The following is a 25,884-nucleotide window of genomic DNA, read 5'->3' as shown; positions in this document are numbered from 1 at the left end:
AACCTTGAAGGATCCATGCATATGACCCCTTGCTGAATTCAGGATTTTGTCTACTTTTCAGAAATGTTTAGCTGTCTGGGATCCAGCACTGGTTTCACGCCCATTTCTGTCACTAACTGGAAGGAGGCTGGAAGCACAAAAAAATAGTGAAAATGAGATATGTCCCAGTGAAATCCCAAAACTGTGTTGACAAAGTTGTCTTTCTGATTCAAGATGGTCTGTTCCTGAAAGGTGGGAAGGTGGTGATTTTAGCACTGCAAACCCTTCATTGATACCATTTGCAAGGGTGTGGGGGGGACAGATGCTTTCTACTACAACACTTTTTCCCCAAAAAGCCCACATTTTTTATGTTTTGTGGCTAATTGTTAAGTCTCCTCCAGGGGAACCGACAAACTCTGGGTAGCTTTAGTATCCCCATGATGTTGAGGAAAAAAGTACTCACATTTGGAGTAGACAGCTTATGAGGACAAAAAGTTATGGGGGCCTAACTGGCAAACCCCAGAAAGCCAAAAAAAAGAGCTCAGCACGGAGGCACAGCAGCTAAGGGTCGAAGGCACTAGAATAACGGTTCTGGGCTGCTTTTAGATATAGTAAAAGGAAATCTCCACTAGAACTCGTTAAAATCTATTCAGTCAGCAATACGGTTGGGAAACGTGTTTTAAGTGGCATCAAAGTAGCCTAAATAAAATAACTGCGCTAACGGTGACGGGCAGGGCTAGTAAAAAATATTAAAGGGTATTAGCACTCCCCCAACACCCTCTCTGAAATGGGAGAACTTATTCTGCGAACCCTCAACACCAAACCAGAGGAAATTCCAGCCCGTTCCTAATAAATATAAGGGGACAGCATACTCTGTCCATTTATATATCCCGCTCTTGCTAAATGCGCGTGAATCCCGGAGACCTGAAAGATAGTCCTCACTCGGTGTTCCATGGTAGAGTGAAACGGGCGGGTCAAGCACGCACGGAAATGACTGCCATGCACGGGAACATAAAGTGACCAGAGGGCGGGAGCGCAGCTCCGCTTCACACACGGGCGCTCCGGGCTGCTCGCGCTCATCCCTCGCCGTCCGGCCGGAAGTGACGCGCCTTCACCTGCTGCCGCCCGAGGCTATCCTGTTGTCGGAGTTGGCAGCGGCCGCTTGGGAAGGAGTGCTCGGGTCTGTCGCCCGCCCTGCTTCTCTTCTCGTTCCAGTCGCCGACGCCGGGAGGATGGGTACCCTCGCCCCTCTGTTTCCCTTGGCGGCTTTGCTACTAGCTACAGCCGGTGAGTCTCAGCGCGAGTAGGTTGACCTGGGATGAGCCGCGGGCGGTTGGTGTTGGAGCCCGCACAAAGCCAGAGGCGCTGCGGAGGAGGAGGGTGCAGGGGATGGAATAACTAACTTCAGAATATTTTCCCGGTGTGTTGTACCGGGCCGTTGAAGTAGAATATTTAGGCATTACCCATGCTCCCTATGAACTTTATTCCCCCCACCACCCGTCTCTACCCTTCGCCCGGCCGCGAAGACATTCTAAAGTTGAACATGTCCATGTTCCCTCGCCCCCAGCAGGCTCGCTTTTCTCTGGAAGAGAACGCTTCCATTTCCCTCGACTCCCCCGAGACCCTCCGTACCCAGGGCCGACCCTCTCCCCTGGCACAGGGTTGCGCCGCTCCCGGTTGTTATGGAGCCGCCTGTTGCAGTCTCTTGGTGCCCCTGCAGGTGTCCCAGGGCTTGGCCGTCGCCAGTGCGAAGCGGTTTTTTTTCCTTCCTGTGTTTGTTCTGAGAGCCGCTTATCTGTTGTGCAGTTTCGCCTTTGGTTTCTGGTTGCTGCCAGGCGCGATCTGTGGGTGCAGCCGTCCCTGGGCGGGCGGCTCTCACGTCTCCCCGAGGATGCTGGCGGCGCATTGTTTATCCTGATCCGAGCACGCACGGTCTGGTGTGGTTGTGGTCACCAGGCGCGACAAGGGGAGGGTCTGCTGCCTTCAGAAAACACACTTAGTGGGGACACTGGAGAGGTCTTCACAGTCTTGTTGAGACCATTCATTAATCTCCGCTCCACACCCAATTTTGTTAGCTAGCACACAATTTCGTACATTATCCAGACAGAGGCACAAGGTTAGGCTCGTAAACCGCTACTATCACAAAACACTGTTTTCAAAGCTTGTATGAACTCCAGGGTTATCAGCTTTTAAGACCAACTGGTGGATCCATATGAGCACATATTTACTCTTTCTCCGTCCTAATCTTTGCATAGCAATCACTTTTTACGTCATAATATAACAGTAAACTACTTTTCCCATCAAGTTTTTTTTGGAAGGAGCATCAAGTTAAGGCACAACCAATAAACGGATACTTGTTTCTAAAAGTGCTTACTCTGCAATGCATATACTTTTCACCCCCGCCTCCGTAAAGTGTCCTGTTTTACGTTATCCTGTACTTAATTCTGTAAATAAGTAGTATTCTCCTGTTTAACCTTGTATCTCTTTTGTAATGTCTTTAAATGCGTTTTCTGTCTCTATTATAAACTGTCCGATACTTTTGGGTAACGTCCGTGCTATATAAAATCGCATATATAGAATTTTAAATTGTGTGTAAGAAGAGCAGTTTTTCTGTACTCGCATTGATCGCTGCCTGCTGCTAGACCAGTGGTTTTCAAACTTTTTTATGCCCCCTACTCCTAGTGGGGAAAAATCATCGCCCCCTCAGACGTTTTCACAATTATTTTCTTAAGTTGGCAGTGTTTAAACATGTCTAGATTTATTTAAACATTGCAGTTAAGTTACATTACCTTTTTAAAATAAAAAAATGATTTTTTCTGTTTTAAACAAAGCACTGTTATCTGCATAACAATTCTTTTGGCCAGAGCCAGCCCCAGTTTGAAAACCCCTGTGGTAGTCCTTCCCATTTCTGTGAGCTGGGTTCTTCTACTCACACGACAGTGCGCCCCACCCCCTTCCAAGGGCTATAGTGTTTAAAATGGCTCTAATGTGTTATCTTCAACCCATGAGTTTTCTCTGCACCCGACCTATTTCACAGGCGTTTGTGGGGAAAAAGATCAAGCTCTAACATGTTTCTTGTTACCTTCACTGTTCAACTTGTGTGTGCCTTTTAAACGAACGAATGTAGACCATCGCCTCACCTTTCGGCACCGCTACTTTGCTTGCTGTTAATACTTTTATTCTCAGATCTTTTCTCGTCTACCACCTCGGAACACTATTGAAATTAAAGAACTGAACAGTATTGGTAAAACACCCCACCTTAACGGGAGGGACCGAGAGTGGCGTGCATGTAAGTCCCGATAATGACTCTTTTGCCATTGCTAGAAACTCGCCTCTGCCTAAATTTCAAGTCACAGTGATCTAGTAGCCACGAAATGCTAAGGTATGCTAATACTTGTTCATTCTTGCCATTAATGCTTGATATCAACCCACCCTCTTCCATGTTACCAGCTCCCTCCCTCCCTTTATATTAATTTTATTTTACTTCGCAGGGCCATAGGTAATGAAAGGCTAAGTACGCGAACGTGTTTCCTATAAACAATCGCGCTGATTTAGCAGCACAAGTTTAACTTTATCATGTTTACTACAGTGTTCCGCGAGTTAAGAATGTGGGCTGTTCTTGACTGCTTACATTTTGTTTCTAAAGCAGCCGAAGTTGTACATTTGAGTCCCTAAAATTGCTGATACGTCGTTTTTTACTGTGGGCTGTTGTTGACTTTGTATTTATGGCTCACGTCTTCCTTGTGTGTACTCTAGATCAGTGCGGGCCAGCGAGATTATTCGGTATTGGTGACCGCAAATCCACGGATATATGCGCAATCAGTCGCGAGAAGGGAATTACGCCCGTTTTTCCGAGTTTCACCTGATATTACTGAGTTGTGCAACAAAGTATATGTTAATTTTAAATACCATCTTTAATGTTTGTAATGTGCTGTTCGTTTTTATTTCGCACTGCATGTGCAGTAATATGAACATGTTGGTCTGTATGAATGATGCTTATTGAACTGAGGCCTATCCGATGCTGAGCGGCCTTTCGAAATCGTGTAACAGGTGTTGTTTGTTTGTGTTTTTTTTTTTTTCCTCCTGCTCCCATTCTCTGAACCTTGGTTGTGTTTACATAGTAGGCGGGTTTGTTCTTTTATAGTATGCTGCCTGGAAACGTTGTTATTTCCATGAGATAGCACTTTAACCCGTTAGCTGCTACCCAGGATGGGGTAACTTGTAGCGTTCTCACCAGGTTCTGTTACCCAGAATCCTTTACAAACCTCAACATTTGGCAAAAAAAACACCTTTTCCTCACATTCCGGTCATAGAAAGTTCTGGAATCTGAGAGGAGCCACAAACTTCCTTCCACCCAGCATTCCCCAAGGTTTTTTTTTTTTTTTTTGGCATTTTCATAATTCGGCGCCCCTTCCTGTTAGAATTAGTTTTTTGTTTTTTTGTTTTTTGTTTCTCTATCCTGCCTCATTTATCAAATTCGGACAACACCAGGAACGACCACTTGAAAATGGGTGACTCTTGTGGCTGAAATGTTGAGCCAAGGCTTCATAGAGGAACTGTCATATTGAGACTTTTTAAGTTTTTCTCTTGTTGGAGCAATTGAACGTTTGTAGATAATTAACCTTTCCAGAAGAATGCTTGATTTGGTGCAGCCAGAAAACCATTCCAGTTTTGGTTGGAATGGCCGACAGGTTGAACAGCCTTTAGCTCCCTGTTCCTCAGTTGTGTAACTCACCTCTGCACCTTCGTTTTTCTCACTACTGGCCATTTGTTTACGTTTGCACTTGCATATATATGAGAACAACCATATAAAGCTAATTGCTGAAAGGAATATCTTATTTTAGACGTGAAACTGTTGACTGGAATGAAATGCTTTGAGTTACTGATCTATTTTACTGTTCAGTATAACATGTGGGACGCAAGTTTGTGTAAAGAGCCAGAACTCTGCTTACAACAAAGATGCAGTATGGCCTCCATTGGTCACACACATTACATGTACATACAATTAACCTTACATTTTAATGGACACAGATTTTCTTACCTTTCTAGAGTTGGACATTCATTTTTGCGAGGTCTGAGTATTTCTGTGTCTACATCTAAAATGTGAAGTCGAGACTGTGGAACAAATTGGCAGTATTTTCTTAATGAATTATGGTCAGCATTTAAAAAAGTGTTATGTGAGTGTGCAGTGCCACCAAACCAACCAGGGCTGCCCATCTTTGTTCTCACTTAATGATTATGACCTTTCATGTAGGATGAAAAGCCCCTTTCTCACAATCTTTCATGCTTGTCATTTCGCTTCAAAGTGTCATGGTTGCCCTCTTTCAGGCTGTGATACCAGTGCATGTCATTGGCACCAAGAAATACCTGCATAAACCTCTGCAGAAGAAAGGCAATAAGAATGATACTTTCCACCCATTTGCTTTTGGCTTTTCTCATAGGGGTTTAGGAGGAGGGGTTTGAAGTAGTCTTACCAGATACATTTTTGCACAGTGTAAATTACTAACCGTATCCTTGACCCCTCAAATCAAAACATGCCCACCTGTGTATTTTAGTGTCTACTTTGAACTGATGTGAAATATGTTTGTATTCGCATTGGCACAATAACATTGGACAGCTCAATATTATTACAATGAATTCAGTTTAAAGAATTGGACACGTTGTGTTTCATACATCACTCATCAGTTAATTTTAGAGCTCTATATCCCTTCCAGCATTTTGTTACTTTCCTACCGATTAATGTAATTCCCCTTCTTACCAGCTGTAAATTGATAGTGTTAGGCTTAGAGTCCTGGTAAGCACCATGCCCTATAGCATTTGTTCTTTCTTGTCCTTGCCTTATTCAAAGGAAGCTTATCTAATCTTTTTATCGTGGCAGCTCTGTAGTGCTGGTGAGGACACCCCTCATTTGGAACCCTGGGTTCGGCAAGTAGCAACACTTAAACTCCAATGCTTTTGTTTGAATCATGAGTATAGGTTAGATGCATACATATCAAATGCAGAAACAAAACTAAAATTATTATATCTCTTCATAAAACATGCAAAAGTGGGAGTAATGCTTGCCATATGTCTAACCACTGGCTATCGCTTGTGATAACATTCCAACCCATCACTCTTTTGCTTCAGTTTAGGAAGGACCTGGCATGGCATTTCAGGCTGGAATGGTCCAATGAGGGCCAGGGTCAAGACTGATTTGTAAATGTCTGGGTCCAAACTGGTGGCATGGTGGGGGAAAAAACAATGGATTAGGATGCAGCCCCCAGTGATCGCAAGTGGCTGAGATTAATTCAAGCCGTTACCATGTCATTTTAGGTCAAGCGTGCAATCGCTTCGGCCTGGTGTAAGTATTGTGGGCTTCTAACCACACCCAAGTCACGCTCATCACTTTCACTTGTTTGTTGGCTTGCCTCTTAAAAATCACTTGGTCTCATTGGCAAATGCTTTTTGTCCTGCCTTGAGGTTGTTTTTGTTATGCTTTGCTGACTGCCCCTGTTACATGCATTATTTGCAATATACTTCAGTGTGGGCGAACTAGTTCTTTTGTCTCTCCCCTTCGTGCTGCATGGCTGCCATGGCGCTCACAGTATGAATAAGCACAACAGCGTGAACTCGATCTGCGGTATTGGAACGCTGGTCACATTGTTCGCAGTTAACTAACCAGTCGTTTCCTTTGGGGTTCCCCTTAAATCACTTGAAATTGGTGAATGCTTTACATAAAACAGAAACCCTCAAAGCGAAAGCAGCTCTCCTGGCACATCGGGAGAGGTGATACTACAATATTCACTGCACTTGGGAAAACCCGATTCATAATGCTTTGCAGGGCATTACTTGTAGACAGTATTTTTGCTCAGAACTGCCTGTGGTATTCCTAGGACAATGGGACCACCACCAAACGTTCACAACAGTTTGCTCTTTCTGTCTACATCATCTTTGGGCCCATTCAATTTCTTTTTAAGCTCATGGGTGGAACTTTTGTTTTACAGCTGTGAATAGCATGAGTTTTAAAGAGCTTGTTTGTAATATCATTGTTTAGGCCTGCTATCCCTGAATGTATGTAATGCACTGTGAACATTAGGGGCGAAATATACGGTTACATTGTATCAGTTATTGCAATTTTTTTTTACAAATGCTGTTTTCATTGTGGTGTCCTCCTGGGGCTGTTCAAAGCATTACATTCATATCAACATATTAAAATATTCGTGGCACGGAAACTTGTCCCATAATGCTTTGCAGGGCATTACTTTACAACACATTTTTGCTTACAACTCAGCCTATGGTGGTCCTAGAACGGTGGGGCCACCTTCAAAACGATCTTTGTCTACATCACTAGTTTAGTGGGTACCCCAAAATAATAAACCCTCCCACCATTCAGTGTCTTTTAAGCTTTCTTATGGCTACAACTTTTGTTCCACAGCTGGGAGAGGTTTTGTTTTAAAGGCCTTTTTAGGTCAAGCTTAGCAGCGCGTTAGCGCTGCTTTTCCGATGTGTTGGTATGTATCTGGACTGTTAACCACATCCACTGCACGTCCATCATGACCACTTGTTCGTGGGCTTGCCTTTCAAAAATCCTTTGTTTTAGTTGGTAACTGCTTTACTTACGTTTGTCCCTCCTTAGGGCGGTTTTGTTACCCGCTTGACCATCAACCCTGTCACGTGGATAATTTCACTATTGCTGATAACTTTGACTGTGGGCAAACTTTTTTTTTTTTTCCCTTTGTCTCTCTCTTTGCCCTCACGGCAACACTTTGAAACAGCTCGCTTACGTCAAATATTTTACTTTTTATTTTCAGTTTGTGTGGCAAGAAAGTTCCATTTTTTTTTTTTGTAATATCATTGCAGTAGGCCTTCTAGCCCTAAAATGTGCTCTAAGGGGCTAAGTATATGATTACACTGCATTACTTTTTCCAACCTGCATTAAGTGTTCCTGTGGTTTTTTCAGGGGGCTAACAAAATGGTTACATGACCATGTTTCTTACAAATTATATTTTTACTGTGGTGCGATGTAGGATCTGTTTTGAGCCTTACAATCTAATGCCAAACATTTATTTCTGATAAAGGTTTATATGATGATTGTATGTTTTTTAATACTCTTTCCTTATTACAGTTATGACCATAATTCAGGCCAACTTAACATCCTTATTGAACTATGACTGTTTGAACACTCTTGATATGTTTGGGTGACCTTTCTGGTTTGTTTATTCTCTGTGGCTCTTGTCTTTTTTTGGGGGGGAAAATGTGTTAGCTAGCAGCTCTGATAGTGGGGTGGTGAAAGTGTTATTCTATTGGGATTCCATTGGCCGATTTAAATCGGGATGGTAAATGGCAACATTATTAATTTTTTTGCTGCAGATAGAGGAAGAAGGTAAATGGAAGTACTTTAGTTATATGCAGGGTCACTGTAATTGTATGTCAGGAAAAGACGAAATTATGAGGCAGGGCTGACCAATTTATGTAGCAAGAAAAGTCCAGTTGTGAATTCACAGTGCCAATAGCTCTAACTCGGGCAAATGCAAGACCTATTGCATTGCAAATGCTTGTTGCATTTACTGCCCTAAATGCGCCAGGGTATTTCCACATGTGGGTCCCGGGCTCACTGTGCCCCTGGAACCAAGCTATACCTGGAGAGCCCTATCTAGGGTGAAACTGGTCCTAGGTTGCTTTTTGTTCTGGACCAGGGTCAAGGCTGATTTGCATATGGCTGGGTCCAGAGGTAGGTGGTATAGTGAGCTAAAAAACAATGGTTTGGGATGCGGCCCGAGCGACCACCAATGGCTGAGATTCAATCAGGCAGGCAGTTCATCCATCACCTTGTTGTTTTTGCATTCATTGTTTGGACTCAGCCATTTGTGAATCAGTTTTTGCTCTGCTCCAAGAAGAACATTCAAGCCCGATATACCAAGGCTGGTCCTCCCTGAACTGGAATACAAGTAACCCAAGACCTTTTTTTTGCCCTGCTTAGAGTTTTCCAGTCCGTTGTAGCTTAGTTTCAGTGGCACAGGACTTGCGTCTTAGCATGCCTTTTTTTGTGCCTTCCATGCTGCCTCGGTTTGGGCCCAGCCATGTTCCCATAAGTCTAGACCCTGCTCGAGTAGGTTCAGTCCTCCCTGAACTGTAAGGTTGGGACATCCCTGAACTGGAACATGAGCAAGTTCAGACCAGTTAAGACCACACATCTGTTAATGGTTCTCCCTTAGGAATACCTTTCACCTCGCCTTCTTTTAAGGAACTGTTCCTCCTCTCTGAATGTCTTTGGCCTAGTTGGGCTCCTCCTGCAAGAGATTTAATATATTTATTAATTTAGTGTACAGGTTATAGTGAATGCCTTTATTCTAACAAAGGAGAAGGCTCTCTTTCTACTTATTTTGTTTTTGGTTTCATTTTTTAAATATTTTTATTGATTTTCTTGCCAACAATTGAAAAATACACAACTTGTCCCCCCTTCCCTCCCCCTGTGCCTGCTCCAGTCCTTTGTTAATTTATGCGCCCCCCCCCCCCCCCCTTTAAATTTTTTTTTTATTTTGCTTCCCCCCTGGCCATTGTCCCCCACAGTCCCATTTAGGCTTGCTTAATACAGTTGGTAAATGTACATGCCATTGTTGCTAGTCCTCTGCGGTATCTGATTCTTCTGACGATGCACTTCTTTCCTCGGAATCATTTCCTCGGGTGTTTCAGGCGATCAAGCAGGTCATCCCAGCCCCGGGTCCCTTATACACTTCCTGTCCCTTTTGATACTTCTTGGTGTAGTACCATTCCCTCTGCTTCAGCCCATTTGACTAGTGTGTCTTTCCATCTTGGTATCTGCGGGCCTCTTGGGTCTTTCCAATGCATTGTAATCTCCCTTATCGCTAATATCAACGCTAGGTCTATGAACTTACTCGTGATTTTTTTTCCGATGTGGTCTGGGGAAGCCCCCTAGTAGTGTCACTGTTGGGGAGGGCAGGAGTTTTCTATTTGATATTGTTGTGATAGTGTTTGATATCTCCTCCCAGTAGTGTTTCACTGTTCTACACGTCCAAAGCATATGCACTAGGCCAGCCTCTTGTTCCGCGCATCAGGGGCACATACTGTTTGTATTTTGATACATTGAAACTACTTTTACGGGGCTTAGATATGCTCTGTGAAATATGTACAGGTTAATCAGTTTGAGTCAGGCATTTCAGGAGACTTTATATATGTGCGTTGTGATTTTCCCCATAGTGATTCATCTATACTTTCCTCAATGTCATCTTTCCATTGGGTTCTCAGTCTATCTAGGGGATGTAGTGTGTCTTTTTGCAATGATTTATAAAGTGATATCACTTTCTTGTCTCGTCCAATTTTGCATATACTATGGCATCCAGCATGTGTTGGGGGGGGGGGGGGGGGGGGGTTCCTTTTGTCCTTGCTTCCAGTGTTTTTGTATTAGCGTTGGAAGTGCTCTATGTGTGAGGAACATCCCTGCCGGGACTCCATGATGAGTTATTAGGTCTCCGTATTTTAGCAGTTCTCCATCTCTAAAAAGGTTTCACACCAAGACGACACCAGCCCTTTCCAGTTTTGTGATTCCCATAATGTTGCTGCCCCCTGATAGTGCAGTTAGGTTGGTCAAGGGGAGGTTTGGTGAGTATGGATGTGCGATTCGCGTGCGTTGTAGGCTGCGTTTTTTGCAGCAATGGTTCAATACTTGAAGCTCCAATGGGCCCATCCTGCGCCTCCTACCTGGTGCTAGGAGTATCCCCGCAATGACTGTGGCTGGGGCCTCCCCTGTATATGTTTCCGGTTCTGTCTGGAAGGTTGAATGCCATTTCCTGGCCAACCATTGAAGCTGCCCCGCCAGGTAATACAATGCATATCTGGGGTTGCCAGTCCTCCTTCTGCTGTTGGTCTTTGGAGTTTATGTAAAGCCAGTCTGTGGCGTCCCACTTCCCATATGAAGCTGGTAATAATAGTCGATCTCTTTAAAAGTGGAACGGGGGATTATTATAGGTAGTGTTGAGAAGCCATATAATAGTCTTGGCAGGGTCACCATCTTTACCAGTGCTACTCTGCCTGCCACTGATAAGGGTAATGTCTTCCAGAATTGAACATCTGTTTTCAGCTTCCGAATCACCCTGTTCACATTTCCCTCCAGTAGATCTCCCATGTCATGGTATATGTTAACGCCCAGGTATCGAAACGTGGTCTGGGACAAGCCCAGTCCTCGTCCGTTTAGGACCCGGGGCGTTCCCTGTTGTAATGGATAAAGGAGGGATTTCTGCCAGTTTATGTGGAGGCCCGAAATACTGCCGAATTGCTCCAGTAGAGCCATTTCTCCTGGCAATTTTATATTGGGATCCCTGAGGATTATCAACATGTCATCTGCATAGAGTGCAATTCTGTGTGTCTGCTCCCCTATCGTGAGTCCCTCATAGTGTGTTCCAGTTCTAGCCATTTGTGCCAGTGGCTCCATTGCAATAGCAAAGAGCAGGGGCGATAGCGAGCATCCCTGTCTTGTGCCCCTTCCAATCTTGTACGATTTTGATATTATTTTGCCCGTACGGACTCGTGCGGTGGGGGCTGAGTATAGTAACTTCGCCCAACAGAGGAACCCCGGTCTGAGCCCCATCTGTCTCATTACTATTTCTGAGTAGTCCCATCAAAGGCTGCCAAATGCTTTTTCGATGTCTACAACTAGTACCGCTGCTGTGTCAATATTCGGGGAGTTTGAGTGCATTATGTTTATTAGTCTCCTAATGTTTATAGCAGTGTTACGGTTCGGAATGAAGCCTGTTTGGTCATTATGTATCAAAAGTTCCATATGGGGGTAGCAATCTTGTGGCAAGGGCACTTCTCAGTATTTTGTAGTCTATGTTGAGCATGGATAGTGGGCGGTAGGAGCAGACATCGTCAGTGGGCGCCCTTGTTTGGTCAGGGGGACTACAAATAATTCGTAGATGGGGGGCAAACTACCACTTTCAAGCGCCTCTTTGTAGAGGTCACTTAATCTCGGTGCTAGGAGGTCAACATATGCTTTATAAACTTCTGCCGGAAATCTGTCTGCCCGGGTACCTTTCCCCTTGCCATCGCCTCTACTACTACCTTCACTTCCCAAGGGGCTATCAGTTCCCCTAGTGCTTGTTGTTCATCCCTGTTTATGGTGGGGAGTTTGGTATTTACGAGGTTATGCAGCTGTTCGGGTCCTAGGGATGTCGTTGGGGGGGCGTACAGGGTTGAATAATAATCAGTGAAACACACGTTAATCTCGCCTTGACCACATAGTCTCATTCCCACCGGGTTTACCAGCTCCATTACTAGTGAATGCTGTCTCGGCGGGGCGGCAAGCCATGCTAGTAATGCCCCTGCTTTGTCACCCTCCGCGTGCTGCCTGGTAGTATATTTCTTATAGTCAAAGCATCTAAGCTTTTCCAGGGCTATAGCTATTTTATTCTTAGTTTCAGATATGTTCGGGGCATGCTCAGTATTGTCAGGTCTGTTATGCTCCAGGGTTCTCAGTTCTGAGTTCTGATTCGTTTTTGTTGATATCTCCCTCCATAGATTTCCTGACCACCCCCCCCTCCAATTACCCCTGACATGCAGAGGCCCCTCACAGTCACTTTAAATGCTTCCCACTCTTGGGCTCGGGTAGATGCGGTGTCTTGGTTGTGCTCAAAATATTCTTTTATTGTGTCTGTAATGTTTTTGCGGTAGTGTTTCGGCACTAAGCCTCCAATCTGGTATTTGGGAGCGCTCTCTTTTCCAATCTAGTGTGAGTAGTAATGGGTTGTGGTCGGATATGGTGCGGCAAAGATATTCTGCCCTGTGCACTCCACAATTCACTTCAGCGGATGTTAAAGTGTCCAGACGGACGTGTAGGTCGTGCATGTGTGAGGAGAAAGAGTAGTCCCTTTCTTGGGGATGGAGGTGCCTCCAGGAGTCTATTAGGCCCCAGTCCCTCTGCCATCCCGCAAAGTCTCTGGCTGCCTTAATTATAGGGGAGTGCGCTAGAGGTGGGTGGAATCTATCCATCTCAGTATTTGTGATACAATTGAAGTCCCCTCCCACAATTATGGCATGAGTTAGATGTGATCCCCACTTATTTGAGAGTTAATTTAGGAAGGTATTTTGGTCTTGGTTGGGAGCATAAATACCCCCAGTGTGATATCTCTTACTCCCAAACGCCCTGTAACTAGTATATATCGTCCCTCTTAGTGTATAAGTGTGCTCGTTTTCTGAAATGGGTCTCCAGGGCAGATCCATAACAGAACTCCCCGCGCATAGGCTGAGTATTCTGTGGCATATACTTGTCCTCTCCATCTTTTCGTTAGTGCAGTGACCTCTTTATTAATGAGATGTTTCTTGTAGGATGGCTATATGTATGCCCTGTCGTTTAAGTGGATTATGTACTTTATAGCGCTTGTGTATGCTGTTCAGTCCTCTGACGTTCCAGGTGAGGAACTTGTAGTCTAACACTCTATCCATAGTCTATTGAGATGTGTGATATGGAGGTTCTGACATTTCCTAGTTTCTGTTGTAAGTAGGACAGCGGCCAGGGGTCTGGCCAGGGGGTTGTATAGCCCGGAGCCGGGTCACCTATACTAAACTTATTAACTACTAACCAAACATTTCTCTTTGTATCAAAACTCCCTCTCCCCAGGACCGGATTCCCAACTATCCCCGTCCAAACCTTCCCAAACTGGAGAAACATTATATATTTGGGGGTGTGGCAAGAACAGAGTGCCTGGCACATTGGCCCCCTTCCGTCCCTGGGTCACTTGATAGTGTGCCCCTCGCCCCAGCTCCCCAGTGCTACTTGCAGTTCTGGATAGCGGTGGCGCAGTGGATCGGGTCGTCCGTGTTCTAGTGTAATTGTGTGTTGGCTTCCCCGAGTTCCATCGAGTTGAACATTCTTGCGGTTGCAGAGGTGTTCCCTAGTGATCTTGGTCCGGTGTATTCTTTTCTCGTTTGGTTTCCCGGGGGCGTACGATGACGTCATCCATTCCTCAGATAATTTTGTCAGATGTCCCAGGGGCGATCTTGCAGCAGGTTATCCGTCGTGTCTAGTGATGAGCAGGTGGCCCGTCAGATAACGACTCCCGGTCTGTTTGAAAATCTGATGAGCGTCTGGGGCCCTCCTTGCCCAGTGCCGCCACTGCTCTTACTGCGTCTTCTCTCTTGCAGTGCCTGACTGCACAGTGGGCCGTCCTGTGAGATGCCTCCCTTTCTTTCTACGTGGTTCCTTTTGGGAGTGTGTGGTTCTTCCCTGGCTGTCCTGTCTAGCCGTTCCCAGTATGTCCAGCCGTTCCTGCGCTTGTTGCGATGAGGTGAAGAAGAGGGTATCGTTGTTTGTGATAATTTTTAGTTTAACTGGGAACAGCATGGCATAGCGTATTGATCTTGCTCTGAGTCTTTTGATCTCTATAAAGGTGGTTCTTTGTTTTTGAGTGTCTCTTGTGAAATCCGGGAAGATCATAACCTTTTGATCACCTATATTGATCTACCCTTTTTTCCTTGCTTTGGATAGTATAAAGGCTCTGTCTTTATAGTGTAACAATTTCGCTATGATTGGGTGCGGGTTGGCCCCCGGGGGGGCCTCTAGCTGGTAATCTATGGGCTCTCTTTATTGCAGAGTACTGCGACAGTCTTTCTGGGGCTACCTCCTTGCGTATCCATTGCTCCAGGTAGGTTTCCATGTCTGGGGCTTCTTGTTCTGCTTTCTCTGGTAGGCCAACCAGGCGTAGGTTGCTTCTCCGCGCCCTATTTTCAGCATCTTCTGCGCATGCTTCAAGTGTTTTGATCCATGTCGACAGTTCGGCTACTGTTTTGGAGATCTTCATATTTTCCGGAGCGAGGCAGTTCCTGGTATGGCACTTGGCTCTTCTTCCTGGTCCAGAAGTGTTCTAAAGTTGTTTTCTCAGAAGTCCAGTACTTATACTCATTTCTGCCTTTTGAAGTAAGCAAAGTTCAAAGGAAAGTCTATGTAGCACACAACACTCTGCTTTTCCTGTCCTTGCCTCAGTCACACTCCAGGGGGTTGGAGACTGTTTTGTGCGAGGGCAGGCACAGCCCTATTAAGGTGCACTTGTCAGCTCCTTCCACCACTATAGCCCAGGAAGACCCATCAGGATATACAGGATACACCTCACTTCCTTTGTGTGACCGTCTAGAGTGAATTCAGCCCAACTGTCATCCTGACCCAGACGTGTATTCAGCAGACATGCAGAGTAGCATTTTCAAACTTCCAATCTAAAAAAAAAACTTCACTAAAAGATGTATTTTTAATTTGTGAGTTCAGAGACCTCCCAAACGTCATATCTCCATCAGCGTCCAATGGGAGATTACACTTAAAAGATATTTCAAGGCAAATCACCATGTTACCCTATGGGAGAGCTAGTCCTTGCAATAGTGAAAAAAATAATTTAGCAGTGTTTCACTACCAGGGCATTTAAAACACACCAGTACTCGTTCTACCTTCTAAATGCACTGCACCCCGCCCATGGGGCTGCCTTTGGCCTTTCTTGGGGGTGACGTGCATGTAGTAAAATGAAAGGTTTGGGCCTGGCCTGTGGGTGCACTTGCCAGGTCGAAATGGCACTAACACTGCAGACACTGCAGTGCGAGGCTTGAGACATGTTTACATGGCTACTCATGTGAGTGGCGCGATCAGTGCTGCTGCCCACTAGTAGCGTTTGATTTATAGGCCCTGGGCGCACACAGTGCCCTTTACCTGGGTCTTACTCTTACTAGTAAATCAAATATTCCATTCATGGATAAACCAATCCCAATACATTTCAGACAGAGAGCATATGCTGGTTGGCAGTGGTAAAGTGCTCGTAGTCCTAAAGCCCACAAAAACAGGTCAGAGGAAGAAGGCAGAAGGTTTGGGGATATCAGTCAAATATCCCCTGCATTTGATGGGAGTCAATAATAAGTTATGATTATATTTTTAAGAATTTATTAAATTATTAATTCATCCTAATGTTTATTAGCAGGGCGTGATATATCAAAGTCACAGAACAAAGCATGAAGTGTGTTCCATCAAATCTAATCCATATACTAAACTGTAGTTACGTGTTTGATGGAATATTCCAGTAGAACTCATACAGAGCTGTCTCTTCAGAAGTGTAAGCATATACATTTTAATAGAACTTTCCGTAAGGAGAGGTTCTTAAGATTCTATATGATCTTGTTGGGTAAATCAGTACAGAAATAAAGTAGCTCTCAGAGTAAATCTGAAATGCAACAGCAAATAGACTAGGTCAGAATGTGTAAGAGGAAGAGTGGTCTCTCAGAAAAAGGAAAAACCCTAATTCCTCTATCTTAGTCTGGGAACACATTTATGTACTTTTACAGTATAACAAGCTGCAAGTCTTGGGTAGATAACGTCTTGTTCTGGACAATCAGAAGTTGATGCCTTCATGAGAACAGGACAGCTTCCTTTGACTTTGAAAGTTTCAACAAAGAAGATTCTAAACACACAATACATTGAACTATTCTTTAAAACATTTTGGAACTTTGCGATGACTTCTCATGGTAGGAAGACTATAAAGTAAACCCAACCCAAGTCAAGTACAATACATTCTGAAACAAATTCATTCCTTCCCCATACACTCTTAAAAAAATGGCTATTTACAAAGAAACACCTTTTATGATCAAGCTAACATTGTAGCAATTCTGTCATAAGTCCAATGATTAGGAAGCTAAGTATCACGACTTTCTATTCATATGGTTGTTACCATAAGACATTTGCATCATGAAAAGATACACACTTATGACCATGACACTGGTCAAAACTAAACAGTGCAAAAAAGGAAGAGTGAGAGATGTCTTTGTCAGCAGTTGAAATTAAATACATGTTTCTATGCAAGCTTCTAATGCACAGGTACGTTTAACTGCAGTTTTTAGTTCAGGCCTAATCGAATTCTCTTGCAGGCTAACAATATAATAATTTAGATTTGTAAAACGCTCCAGCAGTATCCCAGCAAATTGAGCCTTGCCTCCTTTTTGAATAATACATGTTGACTCGTAGAGTATTTGCTAGGCCGTTTACCACACAAATGTGTTCTAATTCCCACTGTGTTTTTGGTTAGGGCTTTGAAAGTCTGGAGAGATTGTTTGCCTTCTATGAATCTTCAGAATGAAGAATCTGGGTCTCTAGTTCCTTCTTTTTTTTTATTAGGACTTTGCTTTTGGAAGACCGAGGTATACAATACTAGCTTGCCCCTCATGACTGCTTTTACGGCATCATGTACCGTTCAAAGCGAATGTTAATTGGTATCGTTCTCTGTAAAATGATGTACTGCTTCAGCTAACCCATGCCTCAGTGCAGTGTCTCTAAATGCCACACCATTTTATCTTCACAGACTACAGCTCTGTGGATCAGGTGCCTGGAGGTGTGATGTTATAGCGACTGTGTCATGGTTGTCTCATAATTTTGGGCCTATCGATGTTGGTACTAGATTGAATGTCTGCCTATCCACAAGGAAAAAATAGGTCCTTGTGGACCCTTGAATGAAAAGAATAGCCTCTCATTTGTATGTAGTGTGTGTCAAGGGCCCACTAGACCCCAGACTTAATTTCCACTGGCCAGCTTCTCTAATCTGTTAGGGAACCTCTGTCTACGGGCCAAAGGATCCATTACATTGTCAAGCACAGCATCAATATTTTTCCTTAATTATTACTCAACCTCCTGTGAAGCTTTCTATTTTAGGAAACAGGTCTGAACAGAATTACCGTTTGTTCGCATTGTCCTCACGTAAGTGGCCAATGTTGAAATTTAGCCCTGTAGAGTACCATGTATTTCCAACATCATACCCTCACAATCATTTGCAACTAATTCAAATTTAAATAGGTTATGCGCCCCCCCTCTTTTTGTTATCGTTATTGGAATGAAATGGTATTGAGGACTGTTTGAATTTAAGTCTGTTGGTGTCTTGGCAGAGTAAATGTTTTTCCTGCAACAGGGCTACCCTGTGTCCTTATTGCAGATCCCCTTTAGTACTGTTTGATGCTTGGCATTTGTCAAAGCGTTAAGAGATCAGACCTAAATCAGTGTCCATAATTACTGACATTAATGACTTCCTGTTACAGTTCGACCATGTCTGTCTCCCAGGGCCACTCCCCAGTAATCTCTCCACCCCAAGGGGTCAGAAATGGTGATATGCTACTAGACCTAAAACTTCATACCCCCTACTTCTCTACAATTCTGTTACAGAACAAGGGCATCATGATGGCATCTTATGGCTGTCAGCAACAAAGACAAGCATTTACAATGCAACGGGTCTCGCGTTTGCTCATGTTAGAGCTGATCGCGTTGTAAACTCCTAACCCGACTTTTCACCTATCGAGCAAAAGTGCATTTATGTACACAACCCGAAAAAGTGAAATTAACTATGTAAAGCGCTCGACTTCTGCCAAGCGATATCGCGCTCGTAAATTAGAGAAAAAGAAGTCCACGAGCCCGATGGGAAACGGCGAGCCTCGCATGTTTTCTGTACTTGGTCGCTGCGCTTGAGGAAGGCTAGCCACCGGAAAAGGCATGAAGTATGCTTGCCTTCGACTAATGAAAGCAAGCAGATTTTATTAGGCAAGCCCACGAACCAATAAAAAAACACTGACGTGAAGTTGACAGGGCTCCGAGCCCTTTTCTAAATACAAAAGCGTCTCGCTGCGATACACATGCACGAGCGCATGCAACGCAGGCTCGACCCTAAAAACTAACCAGCAAGGAAGAATATGAAACCATGCTCTTTTTTGAGTATCTAGACATTTCACCTGGGCTATCGGGCTGCATCTGGTATCCCACATTAGATGGGACCACTGCCGGCCCACCGGATCGATACTAACCATCACAAAAGCCCCTGAGAATTCAAGATGCATAAGGGCAATAGAAACTCAAAGGTGACGGACAAATAACCAGGCCTGTCACGTGGTGGTCCAGTACCAAGGGGCCATCTCCGAGTGCATATGTAGTCATAATGTTTCGCAACTGCAAAGCCAAGCTGGTGGATACAAATTTGTTCTTTTCCCGGAATTAAGTTGCTTTCAACATCAGTAATCACTCTTCACCGGTGATGGCAGGCTCAACCACGATGCCAGGCAAGAATCAGCAGGGAACTGTGCCAGGATGGCAAGGCCCCTAGCACTGATATTCTAATTATTTTTTTTCCTCCATTACTTACGTGAATATTGACCTATCAAACGTGACCAGTAAAATAGACGAGAAACAATCAAAGTGCTGCACAATAGAGATAAGGAACTAAATGTTCCTGACTATTCATAGTGCTCCCCTGCGCAGCCCCAAATCGAAACGTCTGATAAATTTCGCGTTGAAGCTCAGAACGATATAAAGATGCGCCATTGTAAGAAAGCAAAATAACCCCTCTCAAAGTTGTTTAACAATCGTGTAGTAGCTCTTTAATGATGCAGTTGATATGCTTTAGATTGTGATGCTTTAAGGGTTGCAACCAAACACTATTCAGGGTGGGCACCACAGAAACGAGGTGGCACAATGTTGTCTCAGTGCTGCAAAATATTAATTGTTCATTTTAAACGCTGCCTTTATCAATGCTGGGCTGTTAAGGACACTTAAAGCGCGAATAATGCCCTTAGGGATGAAAACTCCTATTGATTATGAAACCATTGTTCACGTTGTCTGGCTTTAAGTGAAAGCACCCTGAGGGAATCGGTCATGAAATGCACAGTTGCATGATCGCCATTTAAATGCTGCCACTTAAGGCAATGCTTCCATTATTTAAATTTTCTGTCGGTTATGCTCCTGGTTGTCCAGCACCTGAGATCCAAAATGACAAGGCATGTTAAAAAGAAGAAAAAAAATACACATCCACTCGGTTCAGTGATGGTAAAGATGTGTGACTCTGTGCCGACAGTTGCGTCCCCAATGTGCAGCCATGACTCTTTCTGCGTGATTCGATTTGCCAGCTTGTCAACATTTTTCAAACCTTTCCATTGATATCGAGAACTTCTTGCTGTTGCTGCAGTGTTTTTGAAGCAAAACCACCGTTTCCATTAAAGCATATTGGTGTAACTAGATATACGAAATCCTTTGTCGCTTCAAACTGCAGCAGTTTGACCTTGAGCAGAAGTTCCTGCTCGCAATGGCTTTTATGTTTTTGTTGCACACATTTAAATTCAGTTTATTTTTCGTATTTACTTTCAGTACAATTACTTTATGTAATATTTTGCTGAACAAATAATGTTCAAACCAGTCTTCAGGGTGTGTGTTAGCTAAGGATCTCTTGCAAACTGGACTATGGCTGTAAGTGCATGTACATTATGCAAGATTGCATGTTACCATTCGGCCTCTAGATTAACAATGCTAATGTTATAAAACTAACTCTCAAACACAAATGCTAAGCATATATGATTAATAATGGTTGATTAGAATGTCTTCTATATCTCAATTTAATAAAGACAACCAAACAAATTATCTCCAAGAGAATTACGCTTATTAACAATATCAAGACTGGTAATAATGGCAAAGTATACATTAGTACAACACTCAAAAGATGTCAATGTAAGTCATGAGCATTTCAAGTTAATTCCCTCACTAGCCAAAATTTAGCATCAACATGTTGGGCTTCATGTGAAAAGAATTTAGTAACAAATTTAAAAAAACTCAAACTCTGATTAATAAAAAAATATTTATATGCAATGATCAGATCATAAGTTGCAGCTGGTACCTGGAAAGCAAAAGAGACATATATAACATTACAGTGACCTACTTTAACCCAAAATCGATAGCAACAAGCAGTCTACTCCAGCTAGGGGAGACATCAGTTATGTCTTCAGGAGAATTGGGCCTAACAGCAGCTAAACCCACACTGCTACATAAACATTGGAATCTTGACTCTAGTCATCTGAACTCTGATCATTCTTGTCTGATCTCTGATCTCATCATCTGCATCTCATCCGCACTTCCTCCGACTTCACCTAGGTTGTTATACTGAATTCTAAAAAGCTTATGATTGGTCAGCCTATGGGGTGGTTACTCTTCAGCCAATCAACAACTAAATTGATAACCTAAAATACGACAATACTACATTAACTAGAACATTTTCTTCAACAGTATCTTTCCCTCTTCCTTCTCGTCTGTAGCTCCATTGTTCCATCTCTGTCCCAACACCCCTCTTCAGAAAGAAACCTTTACAGTATCGACTTCACTTCCATCCTCGAGGAAAAATTACATATTAGTAACATTCCCAAACAATAGAACATTCAACTTATGCAATGCTCAGTTAAAACATGACCTTGTAAGACATAATGCTGCAACCCACTAGGGGTAGCTGTTGTGGACACATCTACTAAAGCTCCGAATGCACTTTTATGTAAACATTGAATTATGGAAAATAACCACAACGTTTAGAGTTTTGCTCAGTTAGGAACAGAAAAACTGTGGCAACCATTTTCAAAAGTCACCCATTTACATGTTAATTCATCCTGCATTTAGTCACACCGAAACTATTAAACGCATTAGAAAAGTCATCCACGCACGCAAGCAGCCCAAGGCCGGCTTTGAGCTAGTTGGGAGCATGTTGGATCCAGTGGCACAGTGCTCACAAGAACCAAGCTACACCCGACCGAATACACCCTGTAAGTCCGAAACCGGTCTTGGATTAGACTTGTTGCAATCATTCCTCCCATCACCTTTTGTGTGTTTGATACATATTGTCCACATCACCAGCTTGCATGTTACCTAGTGAAATGTATATTGTTGTCCAGGATATACTGCAGCTTGGTCTTGTAGCTTCCTCTCCTTATTTTAACTTTGTCATTAATCATATCATATTGTAGTAAGGTTTCTTTTTTTTTATATAGAACGTAATATATATATATATATATATAACGTTTTTTAAATACCCAATTTTTATTGAATTTTTCTTCAAAAATGTACACGTGAAGTACATTCAGATTCATAGGTTATACTGTCTGCAGTCTCATGAGTGTCAGATATGTGGTGAAACATAATTTATGTGGCGGGAGTCCTTGGTCCATTGTAAGAACCTGAACATTCATAACAGTTGCTTCCTTGTATACAAAAAAAGTAGGAAATAAATCCGCTATTTTATCATCACGCCATTCCATAATCACACTGCCTTTTTTTTTTTTTTTTGGTGCTTCATACGCATGGATGGTTATGTGGACTAAATTGCTGAGCTGGGATATTACTTGTCTGAGTGGAAGAGAAGATTCGAAAATCTTTATTGATATGAAAAAGAAAGCAGGAATAAAAAGGTGAGGGGACGGTCCAGTCAATCTAGGTAGTATGTCAGGTAAGTAAAGATGAATGTGGGTATTGGTTAATCCAGGAGATCTTCCTTAAATGTTTGGGAAGCAGGGCCTCCCAATCTGCAGCTACGGGGACCCTACGCAGTCTGCAAGCCTCCTCACTTCAAAATACCACAGCTTTGGCTTTGCCACATTTTAGTGTTGCCGCACACAACTTTTAGTCCCAGTAGTGTACTGTCCTTCTAGTGCAGGGCAATGATTCTGCAAACCATCAACAGTGCTAGGGCAATGAAGCGGTTCAATGTTTTCATTTTTTTTTTTTTTTAAAGAGTCCTCCATGGTGCACACATTGGTTCGGCCTGTTACCTCTGTTAATGCACTTGCAATGTCCCCCCCTATTGTTGCCATTGCTGGACAAGTCCAAAGCATGTGTGCTATATCAGCTGCAAAAGCATTTCTCTGCCGATCACGTGGAGGGGTGAGAGAGGCATGAAAGGAGAGGAAAGACCTTTCCTCTCCTTTCATGTGTGTCTCTGCATTTTCTGCTGCCTGATCGCAGAAATGCCCACTAGACACCAGGGATTTTTTTTTTTATTGTAGTAGTTGAATGAAGGGAGCGGCCCCTGCATTTTTAGGCCATTCCTGCCCCCCCCCGAGGGGCATAGCAGCCTATTATATTTAGACAATAGGGATATATACTTTTTTGTTTACTTTGTTTTTATGTATGGGGAGCGGCCCCTTGGGCAACGGTAGCTCCCCTGGGGGGCAAATTTTCTTTAGGCCATTTCTTCCCCCATGGGGCATATCGGCCTATTTTTGTTAGGCCAATCTGCCCTCCACCCCCCCAAAATCCCACTTCCGAAAAGTAATTTGTCTCTTTGTGGAAGAAAAATGTTTACATTTCGGCTATGTCCCAATGCAGTCAATTTTTTAGAAGAAAATTCATCCCGTGCCAGTTGTTGCTGAAACTATAGCCCCTCCCTTGGAACTGAAGCGCTGGTATTGGTTGTTTAAGATATTTTCATAATCTACTTTTCAGCTGTAAGCATTTGCCAGTTCCCTCTTTGTCCTCAAACTCTCACATCACACCGTATCCCATAATTCCATGCTCCTCCTAAGTAATTATCTCCTTTTTATGTCTGTTCTTAACAAATACTTGCTACAAAAGTCAGCTAAACCTAAAAAAGGTAATAGCTCCTCCCTGTACGCTGTAGCTGGCATGTCTGTTCTGGTCTTCAACATTACTTTTGGTACTATCCTTTCTTTCGTTAATGTGTGATATCAAGATCCTCCCTGTTAAATTTGCATTTATCTTTCAGCTTTAAACTCTTCTCCCTCATTCTTCATAACAAGCCTCACTCTTTCATTATGTTCTTCCTTATTCCTGCCATATACCAATATATTAAACCAAAGGACATACTCTTGAATCTAAATGTCCCATGAGGGGTTATTAAGGCCGTCCTCAAATCTGCAGACTAATGTGGTGGGACATTCTGGCACCTTGACACCGGTCCTCATTTCATCAATACCTTGCAAGGGATATTTAGCTACTATTCCGTTCTTATTCATCTCCCTCAAATTTATGCATGTTATCTCACTAACCCCCAAGGCTTATGCACTACTTCCTCTGGGTCCAACCATTCCTTGGTTTCTAGTCACAATAGCATTCTTGTTTCTTTTAGTCTGCTTGGTTCTTTTGAGAGTGCAACGCTGTATCAGTGGGGCATTCGCCACTTACACACCTTTGGTTGTTCTACTAATTTAGCTGTATGTACATACCACCTGTGACTCCCTAACTAGTCACTAAAGGCATCTAGGGACTCCCTCTTACAACTCACTTTACTCCGTACTCTATGTGAAATCACATTACCAAGGGACACATGCCTCATTAACATTAGAGGGTGCAAATTGGGAATATAACATCACCTGGTGTCCTTATGGTGAAAACAGGTTTGTAACCAGTCACATTTTGCTGCAACATACATTTTCCTTGTGGCATACATCTTTTCCGTTCAAATCAATCAATCAATAATTTATAAAGCGCGCTATGTACCCGTTAGGGTTTCGAGGCGCTGGGGTGAGGTGTGGGGGGGGGGGGGGGGGGTGTTGGTGCTGCTATCGTTCAAAGAGCCATGTCTTGAGGAGTCTCCTGAAGGTGAGGAGGTCCTGGGTCTGGCGCAGTGAGGTCGGGAGTGAGTTCCAGGTTTTGGCGGCGAGGTAGGAGAAGGATCTGCCGCCAGAGGTCTTGCGCTGGATTCAGGGGACGATGGCGAGGGCAAGGTTGGCAGAGCGTAGTTGACGTGAGGGAACGTAGAACTTGAGTTTGGTGTTCAGGTAGGCGGGTCCGGTGTCGTGTAGAGCCTTGTGTGCGTGGGTGAGGAGTTTAAAGGTGATCCTCTTGTCCACGGGGAGCCAGTGGAGGTCCTTCAGGTGAGGGGAGATGTGACATCGGCGGGGTATGTCGAGGATCAGGCGGGTGGATGCGTTCTGGATGCGTTGGAGTCGTTTGATGTCTTTTGTTGGGATGCCTGTGTAGAGAGCGTTGCCGTAGTCGAGTCTGCTACTGATGAGGGCTTGGGTCACTGTCTTTCTGGTTCCTGTTGGAATCCACTTGAAGATCCTGCGGAGCATTCGGAGGGTGTTAAAACAGGAGGATGAGACTGCGTTGACCTGTTTGGACATGGTGAGGGTGGAGTCTAGGATGAAGCCGAGATTTCGTGCGTGGCTGGCTGGGGTGGGTGGGGCGCCCAGGGCGATGGGCCACCACGAGTCTTTCCATGCCGAGGGGGTGCGCCCGAGGATGAGGACTTCCGTCTTGTCGGAGTTGAGTTTCAGGCAACTGTTGTTCATCCACTCGGCGATGGATTTCAGTCCCTCGTGGAGGTTGGCTTTGGCGGTGAGAGGATCTTTGGTCAGGGAGAGGACGAGTTGGGTGTCGTCGGCGTAGGTGAGGATGCTGAGGTTGTGCTGGCGGGCCAGTTGTGCGAGGGGGGCCATGTAGACGTTGAACAGCGTTGGGCTTAGTGAGGAGCCTTGGGGTACGCCGCAGATGAGGTTGGTGGCATTGGAGCGGAAAGGTGAGAGTCGGACCCTCTGGGTTCTGCCGGGGAGAAAGGAGGAGATCCATTTGAGGGCCTTTTCTTGGATGCTGGCTTCGTGTAAGCGTGTTAGTAGGGTGCGGTGGCAGACTGTATCAAAGGTGGCTGATAGGTCTAGGAGGATCAGGGCTGAGGTTTCGCCGTTGTCCATTTGTAGTCTGATGTCATCTGTGGCGGCGAGGAGTGCAGTCTCTGTGCTGTGGTTTCGTCTGAAGCCAGATTGGGAGGGGTCAAGGATGGAGTTGTCTTCTAGGTAGTGGGCGAGCTGTGCATTGACGATCTTCTCGATGACTTTCGCTGGGAAAGGGAGGAGGGAGATCGGTCGGAAGTTTTTGAGATCGTTGAGGTCAGCCTTAGGTTTCTTGAGGAGGGGTTGGATTTCTGCGTGCTTCCAGCTGTCCGGGAAGGTAGCTGTGTTGAAGGAGAGGTTGATGATCTTTCGGAGTGCGGGGGCGATGGTGACGTCGGCTTTGTTGAACACGTGATGTGGGCAGGGGTCAGAGGGAGATCCTGAGTGGATGGAGTTCATGGTCTTTAGGGTTTCGGCGTCGTCTACTTGGGTCCAGGTGGTGATGTGGTCGGCGTGGGAGGAGTTGTTGGGGGT

The 25,884-nt window shown here is 44.2% G+C and overlaps 1 protein-coding gene across 2 annotated transcripts in view; it reads left to right on the top strand.

Annotated features, from left to right (window-relative positions):
* Positions 1–944: 944 nt before the first annotated feature.
* Positions 945–25,884, top strand: part of CXADR (CXADR Ig-like cell adhesion molecule) — a 345,157-nt gene continuing 320,217 nt past the window's right edge. The window contains exon 1 of one of the 2 annotated variants that reach the window (XM_069204106.1): positions 945–1,266. In XM_069204106.1, the coding sequence (XP_069060207.1) occupies positions 1,212–1,266 (55 nt within the window). In that variant the 5' untranslated portion in view covers positions 945–1,211. The remainder of the gene's footprint in view (positions 1,267–25,884) is intronic. The other variant, XM_069204105.1, reaches the window with a different exon arrangement.

Source organism: Pleurodeles waltl, chromosome 8, assembly GCF_031143425.1.
Source record: "Pleurodeles waltl isolate 20211129_DDA chromosome 8, aPleWal1.hap1.20221129, whole genome shotgun sequence".
Lineage (NCBI taxonomy): Eukaryota > Metazoa > Chordata > Amphibia > Caudata > Salamandridae > Pleurodeles > Pleurodeles waltl.
Note: the sequence above shows the minus strand (reverse complement) of the source record. Positions and strands in the feature narration are given on the sequence as shown.